Below are 26,809 nucleotides of genomic sequence, written 5' to 3'. Positions count from 1 at the left end.
ACCAAAACTGGAATGATAGCCCAGTTTTAGGTATTAAGAACATTTCTAGGGATCTGCAGGTGTGGTTCAGTGATTGAAGATTTGCCTAGCAGGCATAAGGTCCCAGCACTGCAAAGTGTGTCAAACGACTCAGTAACTAGACGCCTTCCTGTGCTTAAAGGTCACTAGAGCAGTCTGCATACTAGGAATTCTCCTTCTCCTTGGCCTTCAAACTCCTGTCACGGCCCTGTTCTGTTCCTGGGTGCTCTGTACTTAAGACCTCCCATAGCTGCCTTCATTTCTAGAAAAGCAACCTGCTTTTCACAGCAGGCTTCAGATACCCAGAGTCCAGGGAAACCTTTGAACTTTTATATATCTCAAAATACACCAAGAAGCATATTAAACAAAAGGACCTTTGGGAGCAAAGGTGTTGGCAAAGATCCATATACGTAACATCAGCTGACAAGCAGCTTGGCTTCCACCTCCATGTATTCCTTAGCTCCCATGCACTGTGGAATGGAGGCGAGGATTAACTCATGTTGCAAAACAACGCTCAGCTTAAATGGAATATGAAAAAGATTATTCTGAGCCACAGATGACTGACTGTGGTCCAGGGACACAGAATCAGGCTGCCCCGAATGACCTGCTCCAGTGTGGAAGTGGTTACTGAGCTTCTACAGCACATCCAGTTCTCTGCCCCAGTCAACTTCCAAGTGGCAGGGCCAGGCAGCCTGCATCTGCAACCTCTGGCCAGCCAGCCTGCATCATCTGCAACCTCTGGCCAGCCAGCCTGCATCTGGAAACCTCTGGCCAGCCAGCCTGCATCATCTGCAACCTCTGGCCAGCCAGCCTCCATCTGGAAACCTCTGGCCAGCCAGCCTGCATCATCTGCAACCTCTGGCCAGATGAATGCTACAAGAAAAAGCCAATTGGATCTTCAGCTGAGTTTGTCTTAACTTTGTCTCTTGACACCTGTAGTCTCAGAGCCCTGGCTTCCGCCTCTACTAGAGAAGGCCACTGCCAGGTTCCCAGAACTGTAAGAAGGAAAGCAGGTTAAAAATGAAGTTGTTCATGGATGCTTCTGTTCTTCTTCACGGCCAGAGTCGGCAAGGTTAGAAAGTTTGACAAAGCTCATGTGAGCTGAGACTTTTTTTTACAAAAATAACTTACCTTGTGGGCCCCGTGGAGTCACTTGCAGAGCCTGGAAACTACTTCTGTGAGCAGCCATGAATATGGAACCTGCTTCTTGGTATGGGTGGTGCCCTGTTTGCTTGAGGTCAAGGGGTCTTCAGACAAGGTCAAACTTAACTTTTCTGGACAGCAGGCCAGAGGACAGTGAAGTTGCTGCCCTGGTAGAGAATTAGCCCTAAGAAATAGTTGCTCTAAATTTGCAAGAAAGCAGGGATAAGGCCACCAACCCAACTGCTTTCTAATTTGGAGGTGCTGCATGTCCCCAGGGCATCCCATAGTACAGGGGTCTGAACTACATCTTTCTGAGATCATTGTATAGGGCAGAGAATGGGTCCCCAGCATCGTTTAGTTGCTAAAAGCACCAAGCCTACACCAAATATAACACATATTATAAATAAATGCATTCATTAGTGAATGGATGGAACAGGCAGTTTGAGACTATGTAAACTCATTGTTTGAGTGCTCTCCCCCACATAACATGCTTCCAGTGTTCTCTGCAACCACAGGCCTTTACCTCAGAAACTAATTTTGAAAAGCAGAAACATCTCCCAGTGCAAACACAGCTCAATCAAAACTGTCAAGAGCAATGACGCATTAAACTAATCCATTCAATCCTTCATTCACTCAACAAACACTTACTAAATCTTCATTACACAGCAGGCACTATGCCAAGTGCCAGAGACAATGGAAGAGAAAAAGATGAAGTTTCTAGACCACCAAGGCTCTGGTTTTCTTAAAGCCTCTTACGTAGTTCAGATGTACAGTGGAGGTGAAGAAGCAGGTCATCTATTCACTGCCCAGACACTTCAAAGAATGTATGGCTTGAGTCCTACCAGTCCCAGGGATGCATGTCAACTCCTCCAAGACCCCCTGCTGCCTTCTCTCTTAACTAGTTGGAATCTCAGATTGAATTTCCTAAGTCTTCTCTCAACTGCCAAATAATAAGTACAGGGCTGGCAGTGATGGTGTGTGCCTTTAATCCCAGATCTCAGGAAGCAGAGGCAGGTGGATCTCTGAGTTTGAGATCAGTCTTTTTAAAAAAAGGCAAGTACAAAAACAAACCATTAAAAGAGAATATTTTACATTTGTCTTGAGAGAGACAGNGAGAGAGAGAGAGAGAGAGAGAGAGAGAGAGAGAGAGAGAGAGAGAGAGAGAGCCAAGAGGTGGAAGAATTCTCAGCAGTTAAGGGTACTTGCTGTTCTTAAAGAGGACCCAGGTTTAATTTCTATGACTCACCAACCATCAGTGACTCCAGTTCCAGGAAATCTATGCCCTTTCCTGGCAACAGGCACACACATGGTGCATATACATACATACAGGCCATCATTCATACATATAACACTTTTTAATAACAATTTAAAAAGCAGATAATGTATTTAGTTTAACCCAAAACTCTCCGCCTAACCCATCTTTACTAAACACACATTCTACTTCAGACAGCCTAGAAATCTAATGCAATCAATACAGATTTCCCTACTGGATTTATAAACCAGATCTCCCCTTCTAGGTGCTGTCCCTTTAGAGCTTATGAAAAGCCTCACAGAAACAAGATGGTGGCCCAGCAGTCACATCTCCTCCCGTCACCAAGGTTCTCTCAGAAGTGGAGATGCTTAAGAACAGGGAAGCCTGGTACGAAAGAGCATCTCTGTCATGCGGCCTGCTCATGCTTCCTGTCGATCCTGATTGTTACCATGCTCTTCGGTGTGAAAGCTTTTTCATGTTTGTACCTCACAACATCCCTGCTGGAGGCTCGGGGACATTTCAGGCACCTACATCCCATCCTCTAGCACAGTGGTTCTCAAGCTTCCTAATGCTGCAACCTTTAACACAGTTCCTTATGTTGTGGCAACTACACCCCCACCCTCCCCAAACCATACAATTATTTCATTGCTGCTTCATGACTGTATTGTTGCTGTTAGGAATCAGAATGTAGATATAATATGTAGGATATCTGATATGTGACCCCCGAAGGCTCGGGACCCACAGGTTGAGAACTGTTGATCAATCACAAATACTGTTCTTGGGTTCTAGGGCAGGCTTGAGTTCCTGGTTAACTCTGAGTGAGCCTCATGTGCTGAGTTCATACTACTTAACCATGCAGGATCCAGAAGGCTGGGATAGCCTGCCCCTTGCCCCTCAGCAGAAGCCTGCAAGGCAGCCTCCCAGGGCTTGGTGTACCCTCCCCTCTCCTTCAGCTTCCACAGATTTTCTTCTCTGGCTTCTACTTCCTCTGGCTTCCTGCTGACGCGTTTGTTTCTGTTTCCATCGTACCCAATGAGGTGATGGCTACACTGAAGAGTATAGGTAAATCTCTTCCTGTCCCTAAACATCACAGGCTAACCACAACTTACCCAGAATGTACACGATATTAGCTATTACAAAAGCAATCCCCAGACTAGTTAAGATACAAGGGAGATTATTCTTATTCTTTCTGCAAATTGCCATTTTACATATGGAACTTAATCATCATTAGATGCTGGAATCCGCAAGTGGCTCTTGAACCAATCCCACACTGGTACCCCCGGGAGGGACTATTGTTCTCCTATGTAGCACCAAGACTGGATAAGTTTTGGTTAAAAGACTTGCTCATTTCACCATCTTAAGACACACTAGAAAAGACACTCACGGAAAACCCCATGGATAGTAGAAGCTCACACAAGAATGCCTTGGCCTTAAGTCTCAGTTGTATCAATAGTTCTGCAACACAGGACCACTAAAATGTCTAATCCACATTGCCTTCCTCTGTGGAGGAATAAGCCATACCTACAGAGCTGTGGACGGAGATAAGAAATCGGGTAAAGAAGTCGATCTCCATTCCTGACTTACATGGTAAGTACTGACCACGTGCTAGAACTTAAAACAACGAAAACTTCAGCTCAGCATGCATTTGTGAAAATACACACGTCTTGATACAAACAAAAATAATTTTTATGAGGAATCATTTCTTAAAATAGAAATATATTATTTATTCAGTGAGAAACTAATTTTTTTTAAATCAATTGTTCAGAACAAAATTTCACCTTCCAGGCCATTTGATTGAGGCACATCATTGAAGCGCATATTTTATTATTATTATTATCATCATCATTATTATTATCTTCCACATTTTAAATATTATATTTCCTTCTTTCACATAGACTATTTTATCCAGTAGAAATTCCCCGAAGGAGCTACAGCACATTCATAACAAAGACAGAGTAGAGCACTGTCGTTCGCCTGCAGCTTCCTGACATGACAGATCACCTAAAATAAAGCTGGCTGTAGCCCGTTACAGACATTACCAGGTGTCTACACGTTGGCCGTGATCATCGACACTCGCGTGATATGCAGAGACGAAAGGGAGCCTCTGCATGGTGAATGCAGCTATTTCTTGAAAAGACATTTGGCCGCCTTTGGACGGTGTGCTGGTATCTGGGTGCCTTCTCAGGGTCAATAGAAGTCAATCGGATTCAAGCACGGGAAATGGAAACCAGTAGCCCCCACCCGCTCCCCAGCTCCTGGGGCATGCAGGCAGCTTTCTGATGTCTAATCTTGGTTCAATTCAGAAGGAAAAAAAGGGAATACATTCCTGGCGGGGTTGGGGGTGATAATGTAGCTGGTTTGGGGGCGCATCGATCCATTCAAGCATTCAGGGGCTATTCTTCCCAGTTCCTGGAGGTTTTTTTTTTCTCCTATATCCTGAAAACTCCCCTCCACAATCTCTTTCCTCCAAGGGCTTTTGAGCATAAGAGTTGTGTCCACAGCCTAATAAGTTGCACATCCCAGGGTCTGGAGTTGCCAAGAGAAAAAAAAATTCATGCCTGGGAATGTTCTGATTTCAAAACTCCAGACAAGTCATCTCAGCAGACACCTCCTAAGTGCCAGAGGCAACGGCTGGAATCATACTTCCAGATTTCAGTAGGTGCAAATGATTTCAGAAGGCCTACCCGGTGGCCTCTTGTCTACGCTGTTTCTGAAAGGCCCTGTAAAGAATGCAGACAAAGCTAGACATGGTGATTTAATGGTACAAAAAAAAAGACATAAAAATATTCCCTGCAGCGAAAAAAAATACATGTAAACATCTCCTCTGAGTCACTGGAGAACCCTTGAGCCTGTCCGTTATGTCTTCCCAATGTCCCGCAACTCTCTTGTTCATCGTTTCTCTGTGGGTATCAGTCTGCCTTCTTCTTTACAGAATTTGGACTCTGAGACTGCCTTTGAGGCTGGCGTGGTTTGATTGGCAGAAAAAGGATTATCAGCAGACATATGATGTGTAAAAAAAAGAACACGGACCTAGAAGTAAAAACACAAGAGTTGTCTTTCAAAGAAGAACGTGAACAGAAAACACATATGACATCATCTTCAGTGGGATGAGAGGAGGCCGTGCTCAATGGCAGCAGAAGCATCGATTCCCAACGACTCTCTCACTCCTGGCTCTGGTGGGCAAGCAGGCCAGGGATGTATGAAACCACAAAGCTGGGTGAGGCAGACATAGCACCGTCCCACTGACATGATCAGACCAAGAGAATTAACTGTGGGAAGCCAAACATTCCAGCTGATCAAAAGCCGGGGGTCAGAGCACATGGGAGTTCGCTCTGTCCTCTAAGCACAGGCACAGCCTGATCTCCCACCTGTTTCTCCAGGTTGAGGAGCTCTCATCTACCTCAGGAACGGGAAGGATCCTGATTTACTAAAAGCTCTAATTCTATGACTCATTGGAGAGGCTTGTAAAGAGGCGCCATAGCGCATGTGTGGTCAGAGGATAACTTTTAGGAGTCAGTGTGCTCCTTCTAGCACGGGTTCCAGGGATTGAACTCAGGCTGTCAGACTTGCACACCAAGTGCTTTTAGTGGCTGAGCCATTTTACTGGCCCAGGATCTCGATTTTGAAAACTCCTTTTAGAGCCTTGGAAATAGCTTTCATCCAACCTAAACAAGAACCAAATTTTACTCTTAAGATGGGTTGGGGTGCCACTGCCACAATATAAATGCTAGGTAAACACTGGGCACAGCCTGCTAATATATACATGTAAATAGAAATTGCGTTTGTTAGCATAACTGTTCCAGATCTACTGGGAAGGCTAAATTAATACTTTAATCCTACTCCCTCAACCCTGCCCTCAAACTCACATAGAGATCTGACTGGCTCTGCCTCTCCACATTACTGAGATTAAAGATGCAAGCCGCTACACCAAGCTATCTGTTTTGAATTGATTTCTTAAAATCTTAAAGTCCTGGTTAGTGTTTACAGGTACCTGTTCCCAAGATGTCTGGTGAAAGAAAACAACATTTTCATTGTCTCTTTGACTTTCCCTTTCCTTGCTTTGTAGCTATGTAAGTTACTTTACTGAAACATCACCTGCTCACCTGTGCCCCCCTCTCTCTGTCTCTGTCTCTCTGTCTCTGTCTCTGTCTCTCTCTCCTTCCTTTCTCTGGATGGTAAGGACTGGACCTAGGACTTCTGTGTGTTAGGGAAGCATTTGTCACTGAGCTGTTGCCCTGTGTCCCCAATCAGTGCAATGTTCTCTAAAATCTAAAGAAAAAACAGGTCAAAGGCAAAGGATCCACTCCTCAGTAATGACCAGGCCAAATATCTCGGATCTAGCCTGAGCTCCTCTACCGTTGGCGAGAGGAATGGCTCCCTAAAAATGTTTAGGAGCAGTCAAAAGCACCGCCGTCTCGTCACTTGCTCTTTTGTCCCTTAAACACTAACTGCTTACGATGGCAGAAGCACAGGGCCAGGATACAGCTGAGTGGTGGAGAGCATGTTGTCATGGATGGAGCCTGTCTTTAATTCTTAGCACTGAAAACAAAAAGTGTTAAACTGCGATTTCCAAGAGAGCATGAGTTTCCGCCCTGTCCCCTGGGAGAACAGCAACAGGAAAGGCACAGTGGTCCTTTGGTACCCACAAGGGGACCAGTCCCAGGACATCTGCTCATGCTAAATCTCCAGACCCCCCATGTCCTTAGAAAATGGTGCAGTACTTGCATATAATCTATAGAAGCCTTTCCTATTCTTTTAATCACCTGTGGCATACTTAGAAAATCAAATATACTGTAAATGTCTAGAGAAAAACAGCGAGACGAAAGCTCCGTGCATGTTCCACCATAGAACCAGTTTCCTGTGGGCTCACGGGTGCAGCCCCATCTTCAAGCAGGAAGTAACCCACAGAAGACCCTGGACCACAGTCATGACAGTGGATAAACTGAACTATACAAGAGAAAACAAAGCCAAGGGAAGGATAAGGGAGGCTATTTGTATCTCTCCTGGAGAGGAAGCGGGTGTCACATGATGCTTCCCTGAGATTCCAGTCACCCCTCCCTCCATGCATGGAGTATATACGATGCACAAAACTGAAGAGGGGTTTGCTTCTCACTGGTGAAGCCAGCATGCAAAATATTGATGGTTTTGTAAATAATCCAATAAATTCATTTTCCCCATCTGGACTTGAGAGTCTTTCTTTGATCTGTCAGCTTCTTTTCTATCTGGGGAGCAGATGTTTATGTCTTTCAAGGAAAGTCATGAGAGACATCAACACAGACCCCACAGCATCTTAAAAATACTCTCAGCTCATGGATCAGAGGGTCAACTGTGTACAATGAACTGCTATTTGAATAATAAAGGAATAATAATAAAGTGACTGCCTAACTTGTGTGTAAGAAACACTGCAATTTAAGGGGGCCTCTTAAGGGAAATCCTGGACATAGACTGGATTCTCAGAGGTTAGAGTCAAGATGGCAGGAAACTCCGACTCTTAGGTGAACACACCTAAGATACTTTGTTCTTTTACTCTGGCTCATTTCCCATGGGATATGTGGCCATTATGTTAATTAAATCCCAGTACACAATCAAGAAAAGCAAACTTCAGTGTCCTTGTAAGGTTTAGTGGCCTTTCCTGACAGTCCATAGCTCCTCTAAAACTTTATGGAATATTCCATCTTTCGATTATGCAAAGTCTCAAGTTAGCTACCATTTATTGAACATACTCAATACTGACTTTGGGACTCTAGATATAAACAGCGTCTGTTCTCAAAGAACTGGCTATCTACAAAAGCTATTTATAAATTCTAAACCATCTTCTTTTTTTAATGTGTGCATGTGCTTGCTTCGTTTGAAGCTTATCTGTGCATCTGTATGTGGAAGCCAGAGCTCAGCTGTTGTTCAAAAACACTGCTCATTTCCTCTGAGACAGAGTCTTTCATTGGTTGGCCTGGTACTCTCCAGTTAGGCTGCACTAGCCAGCAAGCCCCAGGGATCCTGCTGTCTCTGCCTCCCCAGCGCTGGGATTACAGCTGCACTGCCACATCCGGCTTCTCATGTGGGTGCTAGAGATCGAACTCAGGTCCTAAGCTTTCAAGTCAAGTGCTTTATTGACTGAGCTACCCTGGGGAAAATTCTAACATCCTCACATATTGAATTTAAAAGAGCATTGCTTAAAAATAAGTGCGTGAATGAGTATTGGTGTTTCAAACGATTTCATAGGTTTCTTTTTCTTTCTCTTTTGTAACTTTTGGTTTTCTCACACACACCATATCAGAAATGTAAGTGAAAGATGGAGTCCATCTGAGAAATGAGTTTGTATATAGCTGTCCTTCACTGCTTCACTGCTGGCCACTAAACTTATCCACAAATAAGCTACAGATCTGAAAGGCAGCTATAGTCACCTTCTGTAAACGGCTGTGGCATTTGAATTTCCCTTTGTTAGATTTAATAGCTCTCTTAAGAGTGAGTCGGAGCTGGAGAGAGGGTTGGGTGTATACAATGATGAGGACTTGAGCTGAGATCCCCAGAAAATTTATTTTTTAAAAAAATCTGGGCATGTGGGTATGGCCAAATGTGTCAGTATTCTGAGTACTAGTGTAGGTTTCAGGGGAAGGACACAGGGGCAGAGTTAGGATGATGGCTTGGGCTTGTTGGCCACCAAGCCCAGCCAAAATATGGCTGGAAGAATAGATAGTCTCAAGCTGAAGATCCTCCTGCCTCTATTCGCAAGTGCTGGGATTACAGATGTACGTTCACCACCCTGTCCAGAGAATCCTCTGTGCTTGTGTTTTATATCTACCTCTTCCAAATGCACTTCTAGAGCCTTTCACACATTGGCAATGATACTTGAAAGCATCATCACAGGTACCAGTGCTCATGTGTTGGCATCTTTGGGACAGTCACTGCCTCTTAAGGCTTCTACGGGCACGTTCAGAGTCAAGTTGTGTTTAACTGTTCTTAGCAGAATCCCTCAGTCCATCGGTTCCATTTACCAATCCTGAAGTCAAGAAAAGGTAAGTCAGGCAACAGCTGAGGACCAAGGAGACTTACTTGTATAAACTGATGGTTGGCTCGACTGCCAACATGACGAAGGGCGCCGCCGTGTAAGAGACAGTCAACTGAGTGACAGCCCAGGTCACCACGTCATAGGCAATCTTTCGAGCTTTGGAAGAGAGGAAGTGGTGTCTGTAGTTCTTCCTCACCTGCAAACCAGGAAGGCAGAGGTAGGAGGCAGGAGTGAGAACTGAATTAACTTCCACTCAGTCACAAGGGAAGACACAGGCTGAAGAGCATGACCGACTCTTTGAATTGTACTTTCAACCAAAAAAAAACCCTTCCATCCCTTTTTTTATTACATATATATATATATACATGTATATATGTAATAACACAACATATATACTATATGGTATCCTTTTTAACCATTCCTCCCCCCACACACACACAAACACAGAGTTTAAGAACATGTCCTAGAGCCTTCCAAAACCTTTTCTATTTATATGTATCTACATTTATATTCTTAATGGCACTAGCGTATTTCTTTAGTCTATTTGAGATTTTTTGGTGTAATCTGTTATAGATTTTTGGCCATGCACATAAATATTAATCTTCAATGTAATTTATGGTAATTGGGGGAGACTTAGCTTGCCTGCCAGGCCCTTGTCTTGCTGTTACAGTTGTGCGGTGCATACTCTGTACTCTGTTATATTTCCATGGCTATAGTAGTGCAAGTGTCAATTGTCACCAGAACTGAAAGCAACTGCTATTTACTGGGTGCTTACTATGCAGGTATCTGTGCAAATGCTTTATACAGATCGTGTCTGTTGAGTCTTCTAGCAAATGACTAGCACTGCCTGGCAAAGCAAAAACCTTTCTTAGGCTGGGAATATGTGGTGATTAGAATATGCTTGGCCCAAGGAGTGGTACTATTAGGAGGTGTGGCCTTGTTAGGGTAGGTGGGGCCTTGTTGGAGGAAGTATGTCACTGTGGGAGTAGGTTTTGCCAGTCTTCTCTTGTTTGCCTTCAGAACAAGATGTAGCTCAGCTCCTCCAGTGCCATATCTGCCTGCCTGGATGCTGCCATCCTTCCTGCTATGATTAAAATGGACTGAACCTCTGAAACTGTAAGATAGTCCCAATTAAATGTTGTTCTTTATAAGAGTTGCCTTAGTCAAGGTGTCTCTTCACACCAATAAAACCCTATGATGGGATGTGTCTAGTTGGTAAGTACTTGTCTGTGACACACAAAACTCTGGAATCAGTCCCCAGTGCCTCTTAAAACCAGGCACAATGGCATAGGGCTATGATTCCAGCAATCCAGTGTGATCCAGAGGTGGGGGCAGGAGGATCAGAAGCTCAGAGTCATTTTAGATACATATTTTTGATACATACATGTTTTTGATACATACATGTTTTGGATACATACATTTTTGGATACATACATTTTTGGATACATACATTTTTGGATACATGTTTTGAATACTTTTTTTTTTTTTTTGGAATCTGGGATAGCCTGAGCTACATGCAATTCTGTTTCATGATAACAAACAAATCCCCCACCACCAACAATAATTCTTTTCACCTGCTCTCACGTCCTCAAGGATACTCTAAGCTCCATCCACTCAGAAATGCTGTGCAGCAGCTATGAAATTTTAATAGCTAAGGAAGTAACCTCCAGAAGCCAAGACTTTCATGACCGCTGAGTTCATTCTCTGGCTAGAAAAAAACTTGGAAACTCTGCTCCACCAATCCCTCTCTTGCCACTTGCTCACTAACTTCCTTCTGAAAAACTGTTTCCAAGGCTGCAATAGACAAATCTACATAAATCAAAGCTTGTGCCAGCAGAGGCCACTGGGGTATAGATATTTTAAGGAACGATACGCTGAATACATCAACAGAGCAAAGCGCTGACCTTTATTTTGTAGTTTGTTCTGACAATCTGTTCTTCGGTTTTGTTTCAGAATCCAAGTTGATATATATAAGAAGAACAAATAAAAGCTCTTTCCTGCTTCTCATGTTCAAATATGTATTTTAATTTTTTTGAATTTTTAAAATTAGTCTGAACAGCAACTTTCTACCTTGTTCACAGGCAGAATCTGATATACTTTGTCTAAGTAGAAGAGGGACATTCAGGGGAGAGCTCTTGACTTATTTATTCACTGTGATGTCTGGATACCTACACTGATTGGCATGTGGCAGGGCTGCTGGGATACCCATAGAAGACAGCCTTGGTAAAGAGCAAGTGCTTGGGAGATAATCCAGCTGTGAACTGAATACCCAGAACCCACTTTAAAATAAACAAAAAGCAACAACAAATAAAAACAAGGCAAAAAACCCAGGCCTAGTGACATCCACTTTTGTGCTGTCACCAGCTAAGTGGGAACAGGCAGACCCCTGGAAGCTCACCAGCAGCCAGTTCCAGGCCAATGAGAGATTTGTCTCGAAAGGAAAAACGATAGTGGGTGCTGTCTGAGAAATGATATCCAAGGCTGTCTTCTGTTCTACACACACACACACACACAAGCACACCTACATACTCGCCAACCCGCATCGCACCATACACCTACCTCACACAAAAGGAATAAATAACAAAATTTACATTATAGCACAACTCATGTCATTGAAACAAGAAAGCCCATAACCATGGTCAAAGAACAAAATTAAATCAAGTACAGAAGCCTATACTTCACACAAATAATTTGATGCTTTGATTGCATCAGACAGATGATGGTGGACCTGTCGCCAGTAGACTCAGTTCCTCAGGCTGCAACCTCACTGACTGCCAGAGCCATGGCCAATTACTTCTCAACTTAGCATAATGAAGTGCGATATGAAGCAGGGTAGGAGCGAACTGAAGTCTGGTAAAGCCTCCACTAATTAATAAACCTGATCATCTTTATATGCACATTCCGTCTGCAATGATTAAAAGTGTCTCCATTTCTCAAGGGAGTCATTTGTTGCTCATAAAATTCTTACTGTTTTACTCTCTGCAAGTGAATCAGTTAACCACTTTTACAAAGACAAGTCCTTATACATAGAAGTACTTTTGCAATAAGACAACTTTTTACATATTATATGATTTTTTTTCCCCAAATACTATTCCAAGAAAACAAAAGTAGCATACAGGGAGGAAGTTAGCACTCGGTATCAAAAAGCCACTCCCAGCAACCCCACAGCTCCAACTCACCAGAGCAACAACAACCATCACACACACACACACACACACACACACACACACACACACACACCACGTTGCTAAGAGACCCAAAACCTGAAGGAAGCTTACCGCTCTGGCTGCCAGTGTGACAGGGACTCCAGTTAGGAATGTGAAGTAGTATCCAGGGTAGACGCCGTGCCACAGAGCAGACAGGAGGAAGGTGAGCACTGTGGGGTACCAGGGAACCCGCTCATAGCACACACTGTGAAGAGAGGAAGGACCACCAACCCGTGGTGAAAACACTGCACAATTCCAGGGACACTTGCATCCCTTCGGGCAGACCCTACGGAAGTCCTTAGATCCATTCTGAAAGATGCCTGCCTGACTCTTAGCAGGAGCTTGCGATGAAATCTAGGCAGCCTGTGCTTCTCTGGCATCTTTGAGCACTATCAGACATGCACTCCCTGGCTCCACTATAAGTCATAACCTCATTAGACTAATTGGTCTGGACCCTATCACATGGGCTATTATCACAAAGGTCTGGGTGGTCTCGTTCAACTCAACACAAGTTCCTGCCTCATAGATGCAGGTTCCACCAAAGGGAGCATCCACTAAGGGTACTGATAAGAGTGTCAACGGCATTAAAACACCTGGACTCCATATGTGCATCTTTTGAAATTATCTTCATTTAGCCAACATTAATTCATCTTTCCAACATGCCCTTATGCCATCTGACTAATGGACATTTTCATCTTGGAACTCCAGGGAGAAATTAGTGTGCTAGTTAGAGGAACTGCTCAAAGCCTGTCAGATTTTAAATGACCAGGATAGACACTGAGCAGCCCTTACCCCAAATGCCTGAGACAGGCCTTTTCAATATCAGACCTCTTTTCTTTTCTTTTCTTTTCTTTTCTTTTCTTTTCTTTTCTTTTCTTTTCTTTTCTTTTCTTTTCTTTTTTCTTCTTTTCTTTTCTTCTTTTCTTTTCTTTTCTTCTTTTCTTTCTTTCTTTCTTTCTTTTTTTTTTTTTTTTTACAGAATTCAGATGTTTGCAACTGCATAAATTATCTTGGGAATGAGACCCAACTCTAAAACACAAAGCTCATTTGTATTTCATGAACACTTTCCATACACAGCTGGAATGCAGCTTCACCCAATGCCGCAGCATGGATGTTCTGACTGCTGTCTGTCCTGTGAGGTCAGAGGTGAAATTTTCCACATACGACATCATGCATCAAAGGCTTCAATATGGGGACCTTTGCTGCTTCATGTTCTCGGATGTCGATGCTCAATGTGGGAACTACACTGTGAGAAGCTAGAAAAGTTAGCTGATTCACTTGAGATCTTATTGATTAAAATAACTGATAGGAAGTGACAGGGGCTTTCTCTCTAAAACTCAAGTCTATGCATTGCCAATCACAGTCAAAGGTGGCCAATATACACTGTAAAAAGTCAGAGTGTCCTAATAGGAAGTGAAGCAGAAAATTCAAGCAATTAGCATGGATTCATCACCAACGGTTAAAAAGTAACTGATTTTTAAAGTTGTTATTATTATTATTATTATTATTATTATTATCATTATCATCATTAATTTTTTAAGACATGGTTTCTCTGTATAGCCCTGGCTGTGCTGGAGATGGCTCTGTAGACCAGGCTGGTCTTGAAATCAAAGATCTGCCTGTCTCTGACTCCCCAAGCCTGGGATCAAAGACCTGAGCCACCACAACTGATATACGTTCAGATTCAGGGGGCCATTTCCCTTTTCATTAGAAAAAAAGAAATATAACTGAGATTAAAAATACAGGATTAGAACTCTATTCTCAGTAAGATTTCTTTTTAACATGAGGACTAGGCACATGCATTTTTAAAAAAAATTCTTTGTGTCATTTTGCATGAGTGAAAACTTTTATCTCTAACATTTTTCAGTCTTAATCACCTTGGGCTGGGCACAGTAGCAGCTCTCATCAGGGATTTGACATTCACACTGACTTCTTAAGATCTAAAATCTAGACTCTCCTGGGTATCAGGCCATACATCCCAGAGGCCAAAGGTCTGGTTCTTGGAACTGACCTTTGGCCCTGTGTCTGTCACTCAAAACTCTGTGACTTTGGGCATGTCATGTAGCCCCTCCCTTTCACTTTCCATGGCTACTAAATGGGGTAATACAACTAATGACGTCTCACAGGATTGCCAGAAGAAATAAACAAGTGTGTGGAACAGAGTGGTGAGCATTATGGGATACAATGGGCTCAGACAGAGGGTCTTCTCAAGCCACTGTGCCTACTTCTTTTATTTACAAGATGTGCACGTTAATGTCAAAGTGTCAGACTACATTGCGGTCAGCAGCTGCATGACTGGACGGCAGCAGCTGCTGCTCACCTAGGAAGCCCCTAAGCGCATCCCTGCCAGGAGCAATCAAGTAGCTCTTGTGTCCCTTACCATTTCAGCCACGTAGATGTCTGAATATTCCAGTTTTCCAAGTACATTTTGAAACTCGTGGCAGTCTGAAAACAAGAAAATAACACCTATCATTAGCTTTAAAAAATACCCAAGCAACGGAAAGTCCTGCCCAGACTTCCCTTGCTCGGAGCTGGTGTGGATTCCGAGCGAGATTACTCACAGTCCCATCAATCAGCTGTTCTGCCCCCGGCAGTAACATTTTCTGGCATTTATAAGATGCAGTTAAGCTTTGGCTTGGAAACTTGAATCTGCCCAGAACTTATTTTTACATCAGTGCAAAACTGAAGGAGGGGGGTCCTGTCCATCCCCTCCCACTCTGATTTCCTAATAAACGAAGTCAAATGACTAAAAACTACTCTAAAATGGGATTTACCACACAGAAAGGTCGATCACCGGATTGTAGGGCTTTGGGGGCGAGTTACGTGAAACTGTTAACTTTGTACTTTGTAACCATGTGCAAACTAGGTCAGCCTTTTACAGTCATGTCTATAAATAGCGGCACAGTCCCAACTGCATCCAGTTTTGCCTGGAATAGTAAGAGCCTTCATGCATGAAGGGATCACAATACAGAAAAGAAAATAAAGAAATAACACCCATTGGGAAACAGGGTAAGTTAGTCAACTGCCAAAAGAAGGCAGCCCCAAATAAGCCATGAATTGTGCTTTCTCATTCAAAGGGTAACAAGAAGTGTGGCTTTTCCCTCATGGGAAACCAGCCATAAGAAACCCTGTTTACAGAGTAGGGGAAAGGAGGGGAAGTAGGGGAGGGAGGGAGGGAGAAAGAGGCAGGGGTGAGGGGAGGGGAGGGATTAATATATGAGAGAAGAATGAAGAAAGAAAGAGACAGAGAGAAAGAGGGAAGGAAGGAAGGAAGGAAGGAAGGAAGGAAGGAAGGAAGGAAGGAAGGAAGGAAGGAAGNGGGAAGGAAGGAAGGAAGGAAGGAAGGAAGGAAGGAAGGAAGGAAGGAAGGAAGGAAGGAAGGAAGGAAGGAAAGAAGGGAGGGAGGGAGGGAGGGAGGGAGGGAGGGAGGTACGGAGGGAGGGAGGGACGGAGGGAGGAAACCTGCTGAGGCCACATATCCACCTGATGATTACATGCTTGAATGGAGAGCGCAGAGCAAACAGAACAAGAAGAGAAACAGAAGATGGCCTAACAGATGTTAGATGGGTAATACAGGTGGAAGCCAGATGATAGAGAACACAGGCTGGATGGACAACAAATGACAATAGAGAGATGAAGCACAATAATTACAATTGATGATGTACACAGGTAATGTGCTTCTCGGGTTTTTGTCAACTTGAAACAAGTTAGAGTTATTTGGGAAGAGGATCTTCAATCGAGAAAACACCTCCAACAGATTATCTGTAGGTAAGTCTATAAGTCACTTTCTTCATTAATGATTGTTGTAGGGGGGCCCAGCTCTCCGTGGGCAGTGCTATCCCTGGGCAAGTGGCCCTGAGATGAATAAGAGAGCAGGGTGAAAATATCACCAGTGGTCAAGCCAGGAAGCAGCACTCCTCGGCCTTAGCTCCTGCCTCCGGGTCCCTGCTCTGACTTCCCTCAGTGATGGGCTGTGATGTGGAAGAGTAGGCTGGGATAAACCACTTCCTCCCCAGGCTTCCTGTGGTCCCGGACTTTTATCACAGCAATAGAAACTCTAGGACAGGTAAATAGTTATGAACAGATGATAATTAGAGAAATGATAGATAACAGAGTAAAAGACAAGAGGAAATCAGACACACATATGAAAGATGCAAGGTAAATGGGAAAGAGGTAACGGATGATGTACAGTTGTCAGGTGATCTGTTATTTATTGGGTTTTTCTAAATCCAGTTTGTTTCTATTTACACAGCTAATAGATGCTTTAAACATGGCCTTGGAGCACTGTAACAAAATCAGACTTCCTTGTTGCTCCTTTGTTCTTGCCCCATACCAAATACAGTGGAAATTAATATTCTCATTTTCTCTTAGAATAACTATAAAACTTAATATCAGCCTTTGACCCCCAAGCACATACTCATAACGAAAGGGCTCTGATTTTCGATGCACAGTGGGATATACAGATTTCCCCACGGGAATGAAGTCCCTATCCAGGGCCTTGCCTGACATCTGCATAACGAAGAGAGGTGCACTGTCTTCTCAAGGCTTTCCGAGAATGAGACAGGTGGGTCTGCTGTCTGCAAACTTTCTGGCGGAGCAGTGGTTTACTGTAATGGGACAAAGTGTCATGGCTCACTCAGAACCAGTTCTAAATTTGAGCCATTTTTTAAAACCATACTTGCCAGGGCTTTCTGATGCAAAGAGCCCTCAGATTCTCTAGAATCCAAATAGTAGCATTTCCCCCACACTGGGGGCGAGCTGTTGGTGCAACCTGGTCAGTCTGAGGCATCAAATCTCACATGAAATTAAATCGAATATATGATGCAATTTGGTTAGGTAATAGGTACAAAGTGCTTCTGTTTCACTCTTCCCATTTGTCTTTGGAGGTAACAGTGGAAGAAGAGGATGGAGAAAGATGAAATGGAGGAGGAGAAAGGATGGGGAAAGGGGAGAGGAGGGAGTGAAAAGGGGGGTGAGGAGGAGGGGAAAGAAGGAAGAAGAAGATACAGAGAAAAGAGGAGAAAGAAAAGGAGGCAGAGAGAGGGAGAGAAAGGGGCAAGAGGGAGAAGAAAAGGAACAGGAAGGGAGGGGAAGAGGAGAGAGAAGAGGAAGAAGAAGAGAAGGAAAAAGAGGAGGAGGGGAAAGGAGGAAGAGGAAGAGGAGACTCTAACACACTCCTTACAACTTTTTGATAGGTGAAAGGCAGGCCAGCTTCCCTCTAGAGGCCTTCCAAATGCAAAAGGCCTCAGGCAGAAGAAGGTGGCGGTTTTCTCAGAGTCACTTTGGTCATTTTTCCACTAAATGTGGGTGGAAGATGGTCAGTTCCCCAGGCTTCCTAGACTCATGTCTGCCCCAGCATAGATGGGAATCAAAAACTGATAGTCGACCTGAGCAGCTGCCTGGATGTTGTGCTCTTAGCCTTCCTCTACTGCTGCAGGATAAAGGGCTCTGTGACCTGGGAGTCCTGTCCGTGCAAGTGTAAATAACGTTTACTTTTGCTTTAGCAAACTGGAATGACATGGTCTACAGGGAACCATGTCTGTCTCCAAAGACACACCCAGAGCCGTCATCCTAGCCATCATAAAGACTGGGGAAGAGACGCACTATCCTAGTGGACTAAAAAGTGTGCTTTGGGACAGTTCTCCAAAACCGAATGAATTAAAATTGTGACTGCTTGCCCCATAAACACAATATCCTCACCTCAATCTTCCAGATGTTCAGGTTAGATAGTAGATCCCAGCGAGACTTCCCATTCGCGTCCATGCCATTGAACCCAAATCCAGCTGCATTGTGCACCGCATCCGCTGTAGTTTTTAAGAAAAAAAAACATCAGGATCCAGGCAGAGGTCTTTAAAAGAGTGCAAACATTTGTCCAGTTCCAACACTGGAAACCTATTCTGTACTTTCTTGGAAAATGAGCTCCCCCCACACACACACACACACAGAGGATCTGGCCTCATTATGAACTCAACTGTTTGGTGACCTTGGTTTTCATTCATTTGTTCTACAGCCTTTAAGTAAGTGCTTGCTATATGCCACAAGACTGGAGGAGCATCTAACGGACAGAGACACATAGAGGAGGAGTGGAGAAATGAGATGAAGATAAGGCAGTGGGATTCAGAGCTGGGAGGATGCTAGAGGAAGAGAAGAGGCCACAACATGTCACTGCTTAGACGCAAAGCTCAGTAGGGGACGTGGCAGGGGGCTAAGAGTTATTACTCAAGATGGAAGACTGATGTGACCAAGGCAGGTTAAGGAAGAAAGGGTTTATTTTTCTCGTGGTGGGGAAGGCATGGCAGTAGGGGTACGAGGCCGCTGGTCACACAGCACCCTCAGTGAGGAGGTAGAGAGAGGAATGCTGGCTCTCAACTCACTTTCTCCATTTTATCCAATCCAGGAGCCCAGACCGTGGTATCACTCACACTCAGGGTGGGTCTTCCCGCCTCAGTTAAACCTCCTTGGAGAAGACTTCAGGCTTGCTCAGGTGAGTGTGCCCAAGGTTATTTGGAACCCCACATAGTTGTCTGTCAATATTAACCATCTCTAGGGTTATAGGGTAGGTGTGCTACGTCAGGAGAGACCCAGTACTGGAAACGAACCAAGATCTTATCCTGGACACGTTACACGCAAGAGGATGACAGGCTAACACAAGATGAAATTAATGTAAATTTTAAACCCATAACAAGGTAGAGAAGCCAAGTTGGGAACTGGGAACCAGCTGCAATGGACGCCACACCAATACACGGGGATCAACACCCTCCACAGTGTGCTGTGGCAGAGCTTAGGAGGCAGAGACAGAAGGATCAAGAGTACAAGATTATTCTGGGCTGCAGAGCAAGAATGAAGCTTGAACTACACAGGAAAATTTTCTCTCCAAAATAAAGAAAATAGCAAGCTATCTTCTCCACAGAGTCATTCTGAAAGCCTCCGCTTCCATCTTTATTTATTTAACTAAACTATAAGAAAATGGTCCCCAAAAGAACAATTTGCCTCAAAATGCTCTAATGAGGTGTTTTGTAACCAGCTAGAGTCCTGACAAGCTCCTATAGTTATGATGAAGACCAACAGACTAATTTCCTCCTTCATCATTGTCCAAATTCTGTTAGATTATGCTCTTCAAGAAAGTGCTCATTAGTGACTCATACTAATTAAATCACAGTGCTTCAGAGTTCTACATCTGAAGGAGATCTTTGAGGATCATCCCATAAAAGTTCAAGTGCAAATGCAGACCGCCTTCCTTCCAAGCCTGCTGGAGAGGAGCCCATCTTCAGAACAGTCACTCAAAAGGATGGCTCTGAGCTTAGTGGTCCAGGACTTGTCTAGCACTTACCATGAATGCCATCCGCAAAACTGGAAAGAAGGAGAGAGGGAGAGAGGGAAGGAGGGAGGGATGGAGGGAGAGGAAGGGAAGAGAGGGAGAGAGAGAAAGAAGAGAGGGAGAGAAGGGGAGAGAGAGGGAGAGAGAGGGGGAGATGGAGAGGAAGAGAGGGGGAGAGGGGGAGGGGGGAAAGAGGGAGAGATGGAGAGGGAGAGAGGTGGAGAGAGGGAAAGAGAGAAAAGGGGACAGAAGGAAAGAGAGAGAACACAGTTTTATGATTATCTCCTCTATTTTTAGCACAGTTGATGATTTAATGATGCTTATCTTAGGCTTGACTTCAGTTGAAAACTATCTGGTTTCTCGTAGAAGGATTTAAAAAGGACAGAGCCCATGTCATCCTCTGACCTCTAAAGGGAAACTCAGTAGAGAAAAAGGAGAAAACAGATCGCCAAAACGGAGCCTCATAGTTCATATGTGAGATCAAGTCGAGAAATGACTGATGTCAACCGGGAGACGGCCCATGTCCTTCACCTTGGGCCTACCACACAGAGCTGAATGCATGTGTCCTGTGATCACCAGCTGCGATAGTCAGACTTTCACAAGACACCTGAAGAAAGCCACTTAAGGCAGGAACAGCCCCAGATGTTGCAATCCATCACTATAGGGAAAGGATGTGTGTGTGTGTGTGTGTGTGTGTGTGTGTGTGTGTCAGAGCATGTCACATCATGGCTCTCAGGAAGCAAAAAGAGCAAATATGCCTGTGTCCCCATCTTTCTTCTTCTCCCTCATTCTCTCCCATCCCAGAGCCCTCAGCCAATGTGTGGTGCTGCTGCCACACAGGACTGGAATTTCCTCCAGGCTAACTGTCTCTGCAAATTCCCTTACATTCACATCTAGAAGTGTGCTTTACCAATAGCCTATGTGCTTCTCAATGCCAGCAAGCTGGCCATCAAGATGAGACATCGCATACCTTTCTGGGTCTCAGTACCCAACACCTTATGAGTATTTCTTATTTACTCTCCCAGCTGTGTTAGGAGGGACAGTAAGGTAGGCTCAGCAGTATAGGAATACAGAAGCTAGAGGAGGAGACAAACTTCTAGAAACCTGTCCTCTAAGAGTAAAATGGATATAATAATGGTGCCCAGGTTAAAGAGCTGTTGAGGTGTATATAAAGTACACAGTACAGGGCCCATCTGAGGAAGCACTCAAGAGAGGGTGGTGGCCATTTTTATTGTAATAGACTCTGCTAATGCAGATGCAAAGGAGACTGAGGCTAGCGATGGTTGTTCAATGTGCAGACAATTCCAGGGTAGGCAGTATTGAATGCATTGTAGGTCAGAACGGATTCCACATCCTAAAGGCTTAAGAGCTCCTTTTCAAGATGACTGATTCCCAGAATCACCCTGTTTGGAGAGCCAGGATTCCCTGTTCTGCACAGTGCTTTCTGCAGAAGTTTATCTGAGATTCCATCACGGCTCAGAGCAGCCAGAGAGAGGTGCTGACTCATAACCCCAAGCCAGCTTCCCTTTCTCCACGCATGGCGTAACTTACTATGGCAGACAAACTTGTTTGGATATCCCTTTCTTGGAGTTCGTGGGCCTTAGAATGTAGCCTACGCTACAGTTGAGCCTCCCTAATTAGTACCAAGTAGCTGGAGAGAATCAGGATTGGGTGTGAAGTCCAAAGAAAATAGTTTTACTAATTTAATAGAAACAGTAATGAGAGCAAGTCTTACATAGCACAGTGCAGCTGAGATCCGTGAGAGGCCAGCTTTAAGGATTCAATTTATAATAATTTATTATTAGTATATCAATTATATGTAAATGGCATTTTAAAGAACTGGATAAAACAATTATTCCGTTAAGCAATTTAAATATTCCCTGATGGACTATCCATTGCTTCTTTATTTATAAATAATGCAAAGGTTAATTTCAGACTAGCCCATGTAATCAAAACTGGAAAAAAAAACTTCAAATTGAAGCTGTGCAAATTAATAAAGCGTTTCCACTATGCAACCAGGAAAACAGAGATGGGGCAGACGGGATGGGAGATAAACATCTCAGTGCACAGAGAAAGCTGCCCCGAAGAATCACACCTACATTCCAGTCTGGGGAGTTCTCCTAAGCACAAAGACATCCTGTTCCCTGTCACCCCTCCCACCCAGACCCTGTCAGCACAACCCACCTGTGTCAGACTCTCCCCACGAGGCCACCGAATGGCCTTGTTTCCTCCTTAAATCTGGAGCTCATTTAATTCAAAGCCAGCCCTTAAGCCCTGAGATACAAAACGTGGGAGCAGGAAGGGTGGGGGGAAGAAGAGAGAAAGCAAACAGGTGAAAATAGAGAACGCAGTTAACAGAAACAGACTTTCCCACTCTCTTCCATCCTCTCTCCATAAACACATGTACGCATGCACACAGGTAAGCATGCATGTGTGCACGCATGCACACACTCACGGAAGTCCACGCGCGCACACACACACACACACACATGCACGCACAATACCGATGAACGCCTGAACACATTCTTACTCAGGTTAGAAGAGCAAAGTGAAAGCATTAACTATTTTGCATGGGAAAACATATATACGCAAGGATCCAAATGGACTCCCAGCTACTTGAGATAGAACTGCCTAGCTACTACAGAAACAAAGAAGGCAGCATTTTTAACTATCCAAGCAACAGCAGAATCAGAAAGGAGGGGAATGGACTTTTGAAACATTTTTCCTCCACATTATGGCCACTGGGGCTGCTCTTGATGCCTCTTGCCCAACTGGTGGAGAGTTCTGTGTCCCAACAAAATGGCAGTCTTGAGATGCAGAAGATATTTCCTAGGACAAAGCCTAGTACTCAACTAAATTACACCAAACAGAAATGGGAACACAACATAGCCCACTATAAATTCTAAGGCAGCTCTAATGCTGGCATGGTAGCTCACAGCTCTAAGTCCCAGCAGTGGCAGGTAGATCTCTGAGTTTGAGCCAGCCTGGTCTACAGAGTGAGTTCCAGGCCAGCTAGTAAGATCCAGTCTTAAACAAAACAAACAAAACAAAACAAAACAAAACAAAACAAAACAAAACAAAACCCTCTAAGTGTGTTGTCTCTGGCCAAATAATGCATTTGGACTGAACTTATACATACATTTTTTTTTACATTAGAAATAACCTTTTCCAGGGAAAAATTGCTTAATGGGCACGTTTGTGCGTGGGGCAATAAAAAGTGTCTGGCTCTCAACATTAACATAATGTCATGAAAAACCTGCCAATGCTGTTCTGCATGCCTAAATGGCCAAAATAGTCTATTACATATTACCAATACTGAAATAAGTAATTTTGCATCTGCCAAGTTTAATTAGGAACTTTCAACCCAAGGCACAAACTAAGAAGAGGATCGGCAGCTATTCCTTAATCTGCGGTGTGGATTCAAAATCCTTTACCAGCCTCTGTAAGGGCATAGGTTCATTACTTAGCAAAGCTTTATACAACTCCACCTCAAATTCTTTCAAAGGAACAATATAAAACCTTGAGATTGGCCAACACTCCCCAGAAGAAAAAAAAAAGAAGTGTGATTAAAAAAAACAATGAGGCGGAACTTTCCGCCATAAAGAGGAAAAGTTGAACTCAGCATCCTTCCGAAGCATTCCTGTCACCACGAGCAACCTGAACTGTGATATGTGCTAATATAACTCATCCTGCATACATCAACCTGTAAATGAAAAGCAAGCCAGACTGTACTGGAAGTTTCTCTCAACACCTCACTGCATGCAATGGTCAAGCTCAGTGGTTGGAAGCTGATACAAACACGGGGTTTAAACAACAGCCCAGGTACCCGCTTCTCACTGATAACCAGGTTATGGAGGGTGGAAGAGAGGAGCACAACATTGAAGACTAAAATTAGCACTGGCTTCCCAGCCACCCGTGAAGGATCGGACTTTAGAACGAGTCAATGATACAACTGGTATTCTGGCTACGCCATCCACAGAGGACCATGACGCTCCTCATTCATTTAGGGCCGCTCCATCAAACTTACCTAATGTCCATGCAAAGTAATACTTGGGCTTTGCGGCTTGCATGACGACATATAAGTACCAGAGACGACTCAGAAAGTTGGCCTTATGTACAAACCAGTCATCAATAAGGAAGGTGACGGGAAAGGACTTAGAGAGCGTCAAAAACAACAGGAGAGACATCAAGGTCATGCACAACTTCTGTATCACAGCTCCCTAGAAACGGGGGTGGGGGAGAGAAACCCATGTAACTACTCAGGTATGAAGAACCTAAAGAACACTGTCAGCAATGACTTCCCTAGAAGGAAGGGCGACGGGTGTGGATTTCCTGCCTCAAGGCACAGATCTGATAGGATTAGGTTAGGTGGTGTATTTAATGCAGAGCACGCATGTAACCCTTGAGGACTGGAAGTTTTCACTGTAAACATGGGACATATCTGAATGCATTTTTTGTATTCCTACCAACATAAGTTAGGTAGAGCTGTTATCCAAAACACAAGGGAAATGGATACCATTCCAGGGCATCATAGCCAGAGAGCCACACTTGCGTCACCAGGCAGGAGGGAGAGGCAGGTAACTGAACACCTGAGACGGAACACCTGGGCAGACAGTGGGTGATGTTAGCTTCCGAAGATGACTCAAATGTTAAATCTAGTGTCATTGTTAGCTTCAGCTGTTACTTTGACACAAACCTACGGTCACCAGGGAAGAAGGAAGCTCAGTTGATGAAATGCTTCCCCCCAGATTGCCCTATGGCATGTCTATGGGGCGTTTACCTAATTGCTAACTGATGTAAGAGGGCCCAGAGCCACTGGGCAGTTGGTCTGGACTGTAGAAGAGAGGTAGCTAAGCCTGAGCCTACAAGCAAGCCACTAAGCAGTTCTTCCTTTTTGCCTACAGCTTCTGCTCTGGCTTCTCACAGGCCTATAACCTGTAAGCTAAATCAGCCCTTTCCTCCTCTAGGTGTTTTTGATCATGGTTTTATCACAGCAACAGAGACACAAACTAGAATATCCAGAGTTAAGAGGTGCTGAGTTTCAATATCAGGATTCAGTCATTTTTCCCAGCTCCTCTGACCTCCGGGGAAATGTCATTCTACATGTCTGTAGTTTCCAACTTCCTAGGAATGGGTGCCCTTGATACGGCTCAGCAATGGAATCCTGCCCAGAAGGGACTGGGGCATAAGTGAACGGACATGACAAGGAACTGAGAACAACCTAAGTAATTGCCTATATTCTATTTTAAGCAAAGAGAGTGGGTGACTGGACATGCTCTCTACTAAGCTATTTGACATTTGGTTACTGCTGTTTACTGTTTTTTTGTTTTAAGATTTATTTATTGCGTATACAGTGTTCTGCCTGCATGTATGCCTTCACACCAGGCGAGGGCACTAGATTTCATTATAGATGGTTAAGCACCACCATGTGGTTGCTGGGAATTTAACCCCGAACCTCTGGGAGAACAGCCAGTGCTCTTAGCCTGTGAGTCAAGTCTCCAGCCCCTCTGTTTTCTTTTTTCTGTTCTGGGGATCAAACTTAGGAACTCGTGCATGCTAACGCAAGTGCTCTATCACCAAGCAACACTGCCAGCTACAACTTTTTAATTAAAATTATACCTTGACCTAGTAGCAAGGGTCAGCCCTGAAAGAGAAAACCATTCTCTGATCTTCCCCCACCGCCACCCAGAAACACGCCGAGTACTAAAAACTCACCGTGGGAGAAGGCTCTGGCAAACTCTGGAAACCCCTTTGCGTCCAGTTCACTTCCAGCAACTTCATGTGTATGTGTCTCCCTTCGATGAAGGCTACGTAGTCCTTGAAATTGTTGCAAGGGCCGGCTATGACACTCATAAAGTTGAGATGGTAGCTTAAGTATTCCAGAAGCGAGGGTTTTGTTCTGTGAACAGAAGCAAGATGTGAAACCAGATTCTTCATCCATGTTCAGTTCTCCTTCAGAACATGCCCGGATACTTGACTGCACTTCTGCTTTCTGTAAGATCCGGCTAAGAGAGACATCTTTGAGACAGTTACCACGGAGGAGAGAGGTAATTGAGATGCTCATAGTTTCACGTCTCCCTAGGCTGGTGAGGACCATGAACTCTGAGGGAAGAGGCATCTCACGCAAAGGTTATTCAGAGGCTCTTTTCTCATCACCTCTGTCTTCTTGCATCACAAAGCAGAGGAACAGACAAAGGCAGGGTGAGAATTTGACCTAATGTCATTGGCTGAGATGCTCTGGACTAGGGGAATTCTCTCCCCACTGCCAACACAAATACAAAGGAAATGGTGGGAGGACCCAACCTGCTTCCACTTGGACGCCACACAAAACCAGCCGTGCAATCTGTTGACTGCTTTGGTGTCCAGGTCCTAAAAACAATAGCAGGGAAAACCTGGAGTGCACGGTTCTGCTGGATGCTTCAAGAGCTCGTGGTTCCCTTGATACCATGGTAGGGAATTGTTGTAGAGAGGGGTCGCTTGAAACACCGGCACTCATTAGTTCGTCAGACTGTGCCTTAAGCTGTTAGTAGCCACACAGGACTGAGCTGAAGACTGGATGCATGAGAGCCCTCCAGTTCTTCCTGCACAACTGTTTCCAAATCTCAATTCTGTGGTAAAGGTACCACCCGGGACGCCATAGGGATGCCAGCAAGCTCTCAGGACCCTTTGGTGGGATTGTATCCTGCAGCTGTGGCTCTTGGTGAGCCACTCCAATGGTGCTTTCGTCCCCCATCAGTGTTCTTTCTTTCTTTCTTTCTTTCTTTCTTTCTTTCTTTCTTTCTTTCTTTCTTTCTTTCTTTTCTTTTCTTTTCTTTCTTCTTTCTTCTCTCTCTCTCTCTCTCTCTCTCTCTCTCTCTCTCTCTCTC

The 26,809-nt window shown here is 44.2% G+C and overlaps 1 protein-coding gene and 1 long non-coding RNA gene across 2 annotated transcripts in view; one reads left to right on the top strand and one right to left on the bottom strand.

The window, feature by feature from the left end:
* Positions 1-4,116: 4,116 nt before the first annotated feature.
* Mboat1 (membrane bound O-acyltransferase domain containing 1) overlaps positions 4,117-26,809 on the bottom strand; it is a 108,478-nt gene continuing 85,785 nt past the window's right edge. The window contains exons 7-13 of the mRNA XM_021180393.1: positions 25,659-25,842; positions 23,971-24,163; positions 18,326-18,429; positions 15,006-15,070; positions 12,698-12,830; positions 9,464-9,615; positions 4,117-5,443 (exon numbers count right to left, since the gene is read on the bottom strand). Of these exons, the coding sequence (XP_021036052.1) occupies positions 5,323-5,443; positions 9,464-9,615; positions 12,698-12,830; positions 15,006-15,070; positions 18,326-18,429; positions 23,971-24,163; positions 25,659-25,842 (952 nt within the window). The 3' untranslated portion in view covers positions 4,117-5,322. The remainder of the gene's footprint in view (positions 5,444-9,463; positions 9,616-12,697; positions 12,831-15,005; positions 15,071-18,325; positions 18,430-23,970; positions 24,164-25,658; positions 25,843-26,809) is intronic.
* LOC110308058 lies at positions 17,091-19,373 on the top strand. Its single transcript, XR_002379508.2, has 3 exons — positions 17,091-17,189; positions 19,023-19,109; positions 19,312-19,373. It is a non-coding gene; the product is annotated as an uncharacterized LOC110308058 (long non-coding RNA).

This window comes from Mus caroli, chromosome 13 (assembly GCF_900094665.2).
Source record: "Mus caroli chromosome 13, CAROLI_EIJ_v1.1, whole genome shotgun sequence".
NCBI lineage: Eukaryota > Metazoa > Chordata > Mammalia > Rodentia > Muridae > Mus > Mus caroli.
Note: the sequence above shows the minus strand (reverse complement) of the source record. Positions and strands in the feature narration are given on the sequence as shown.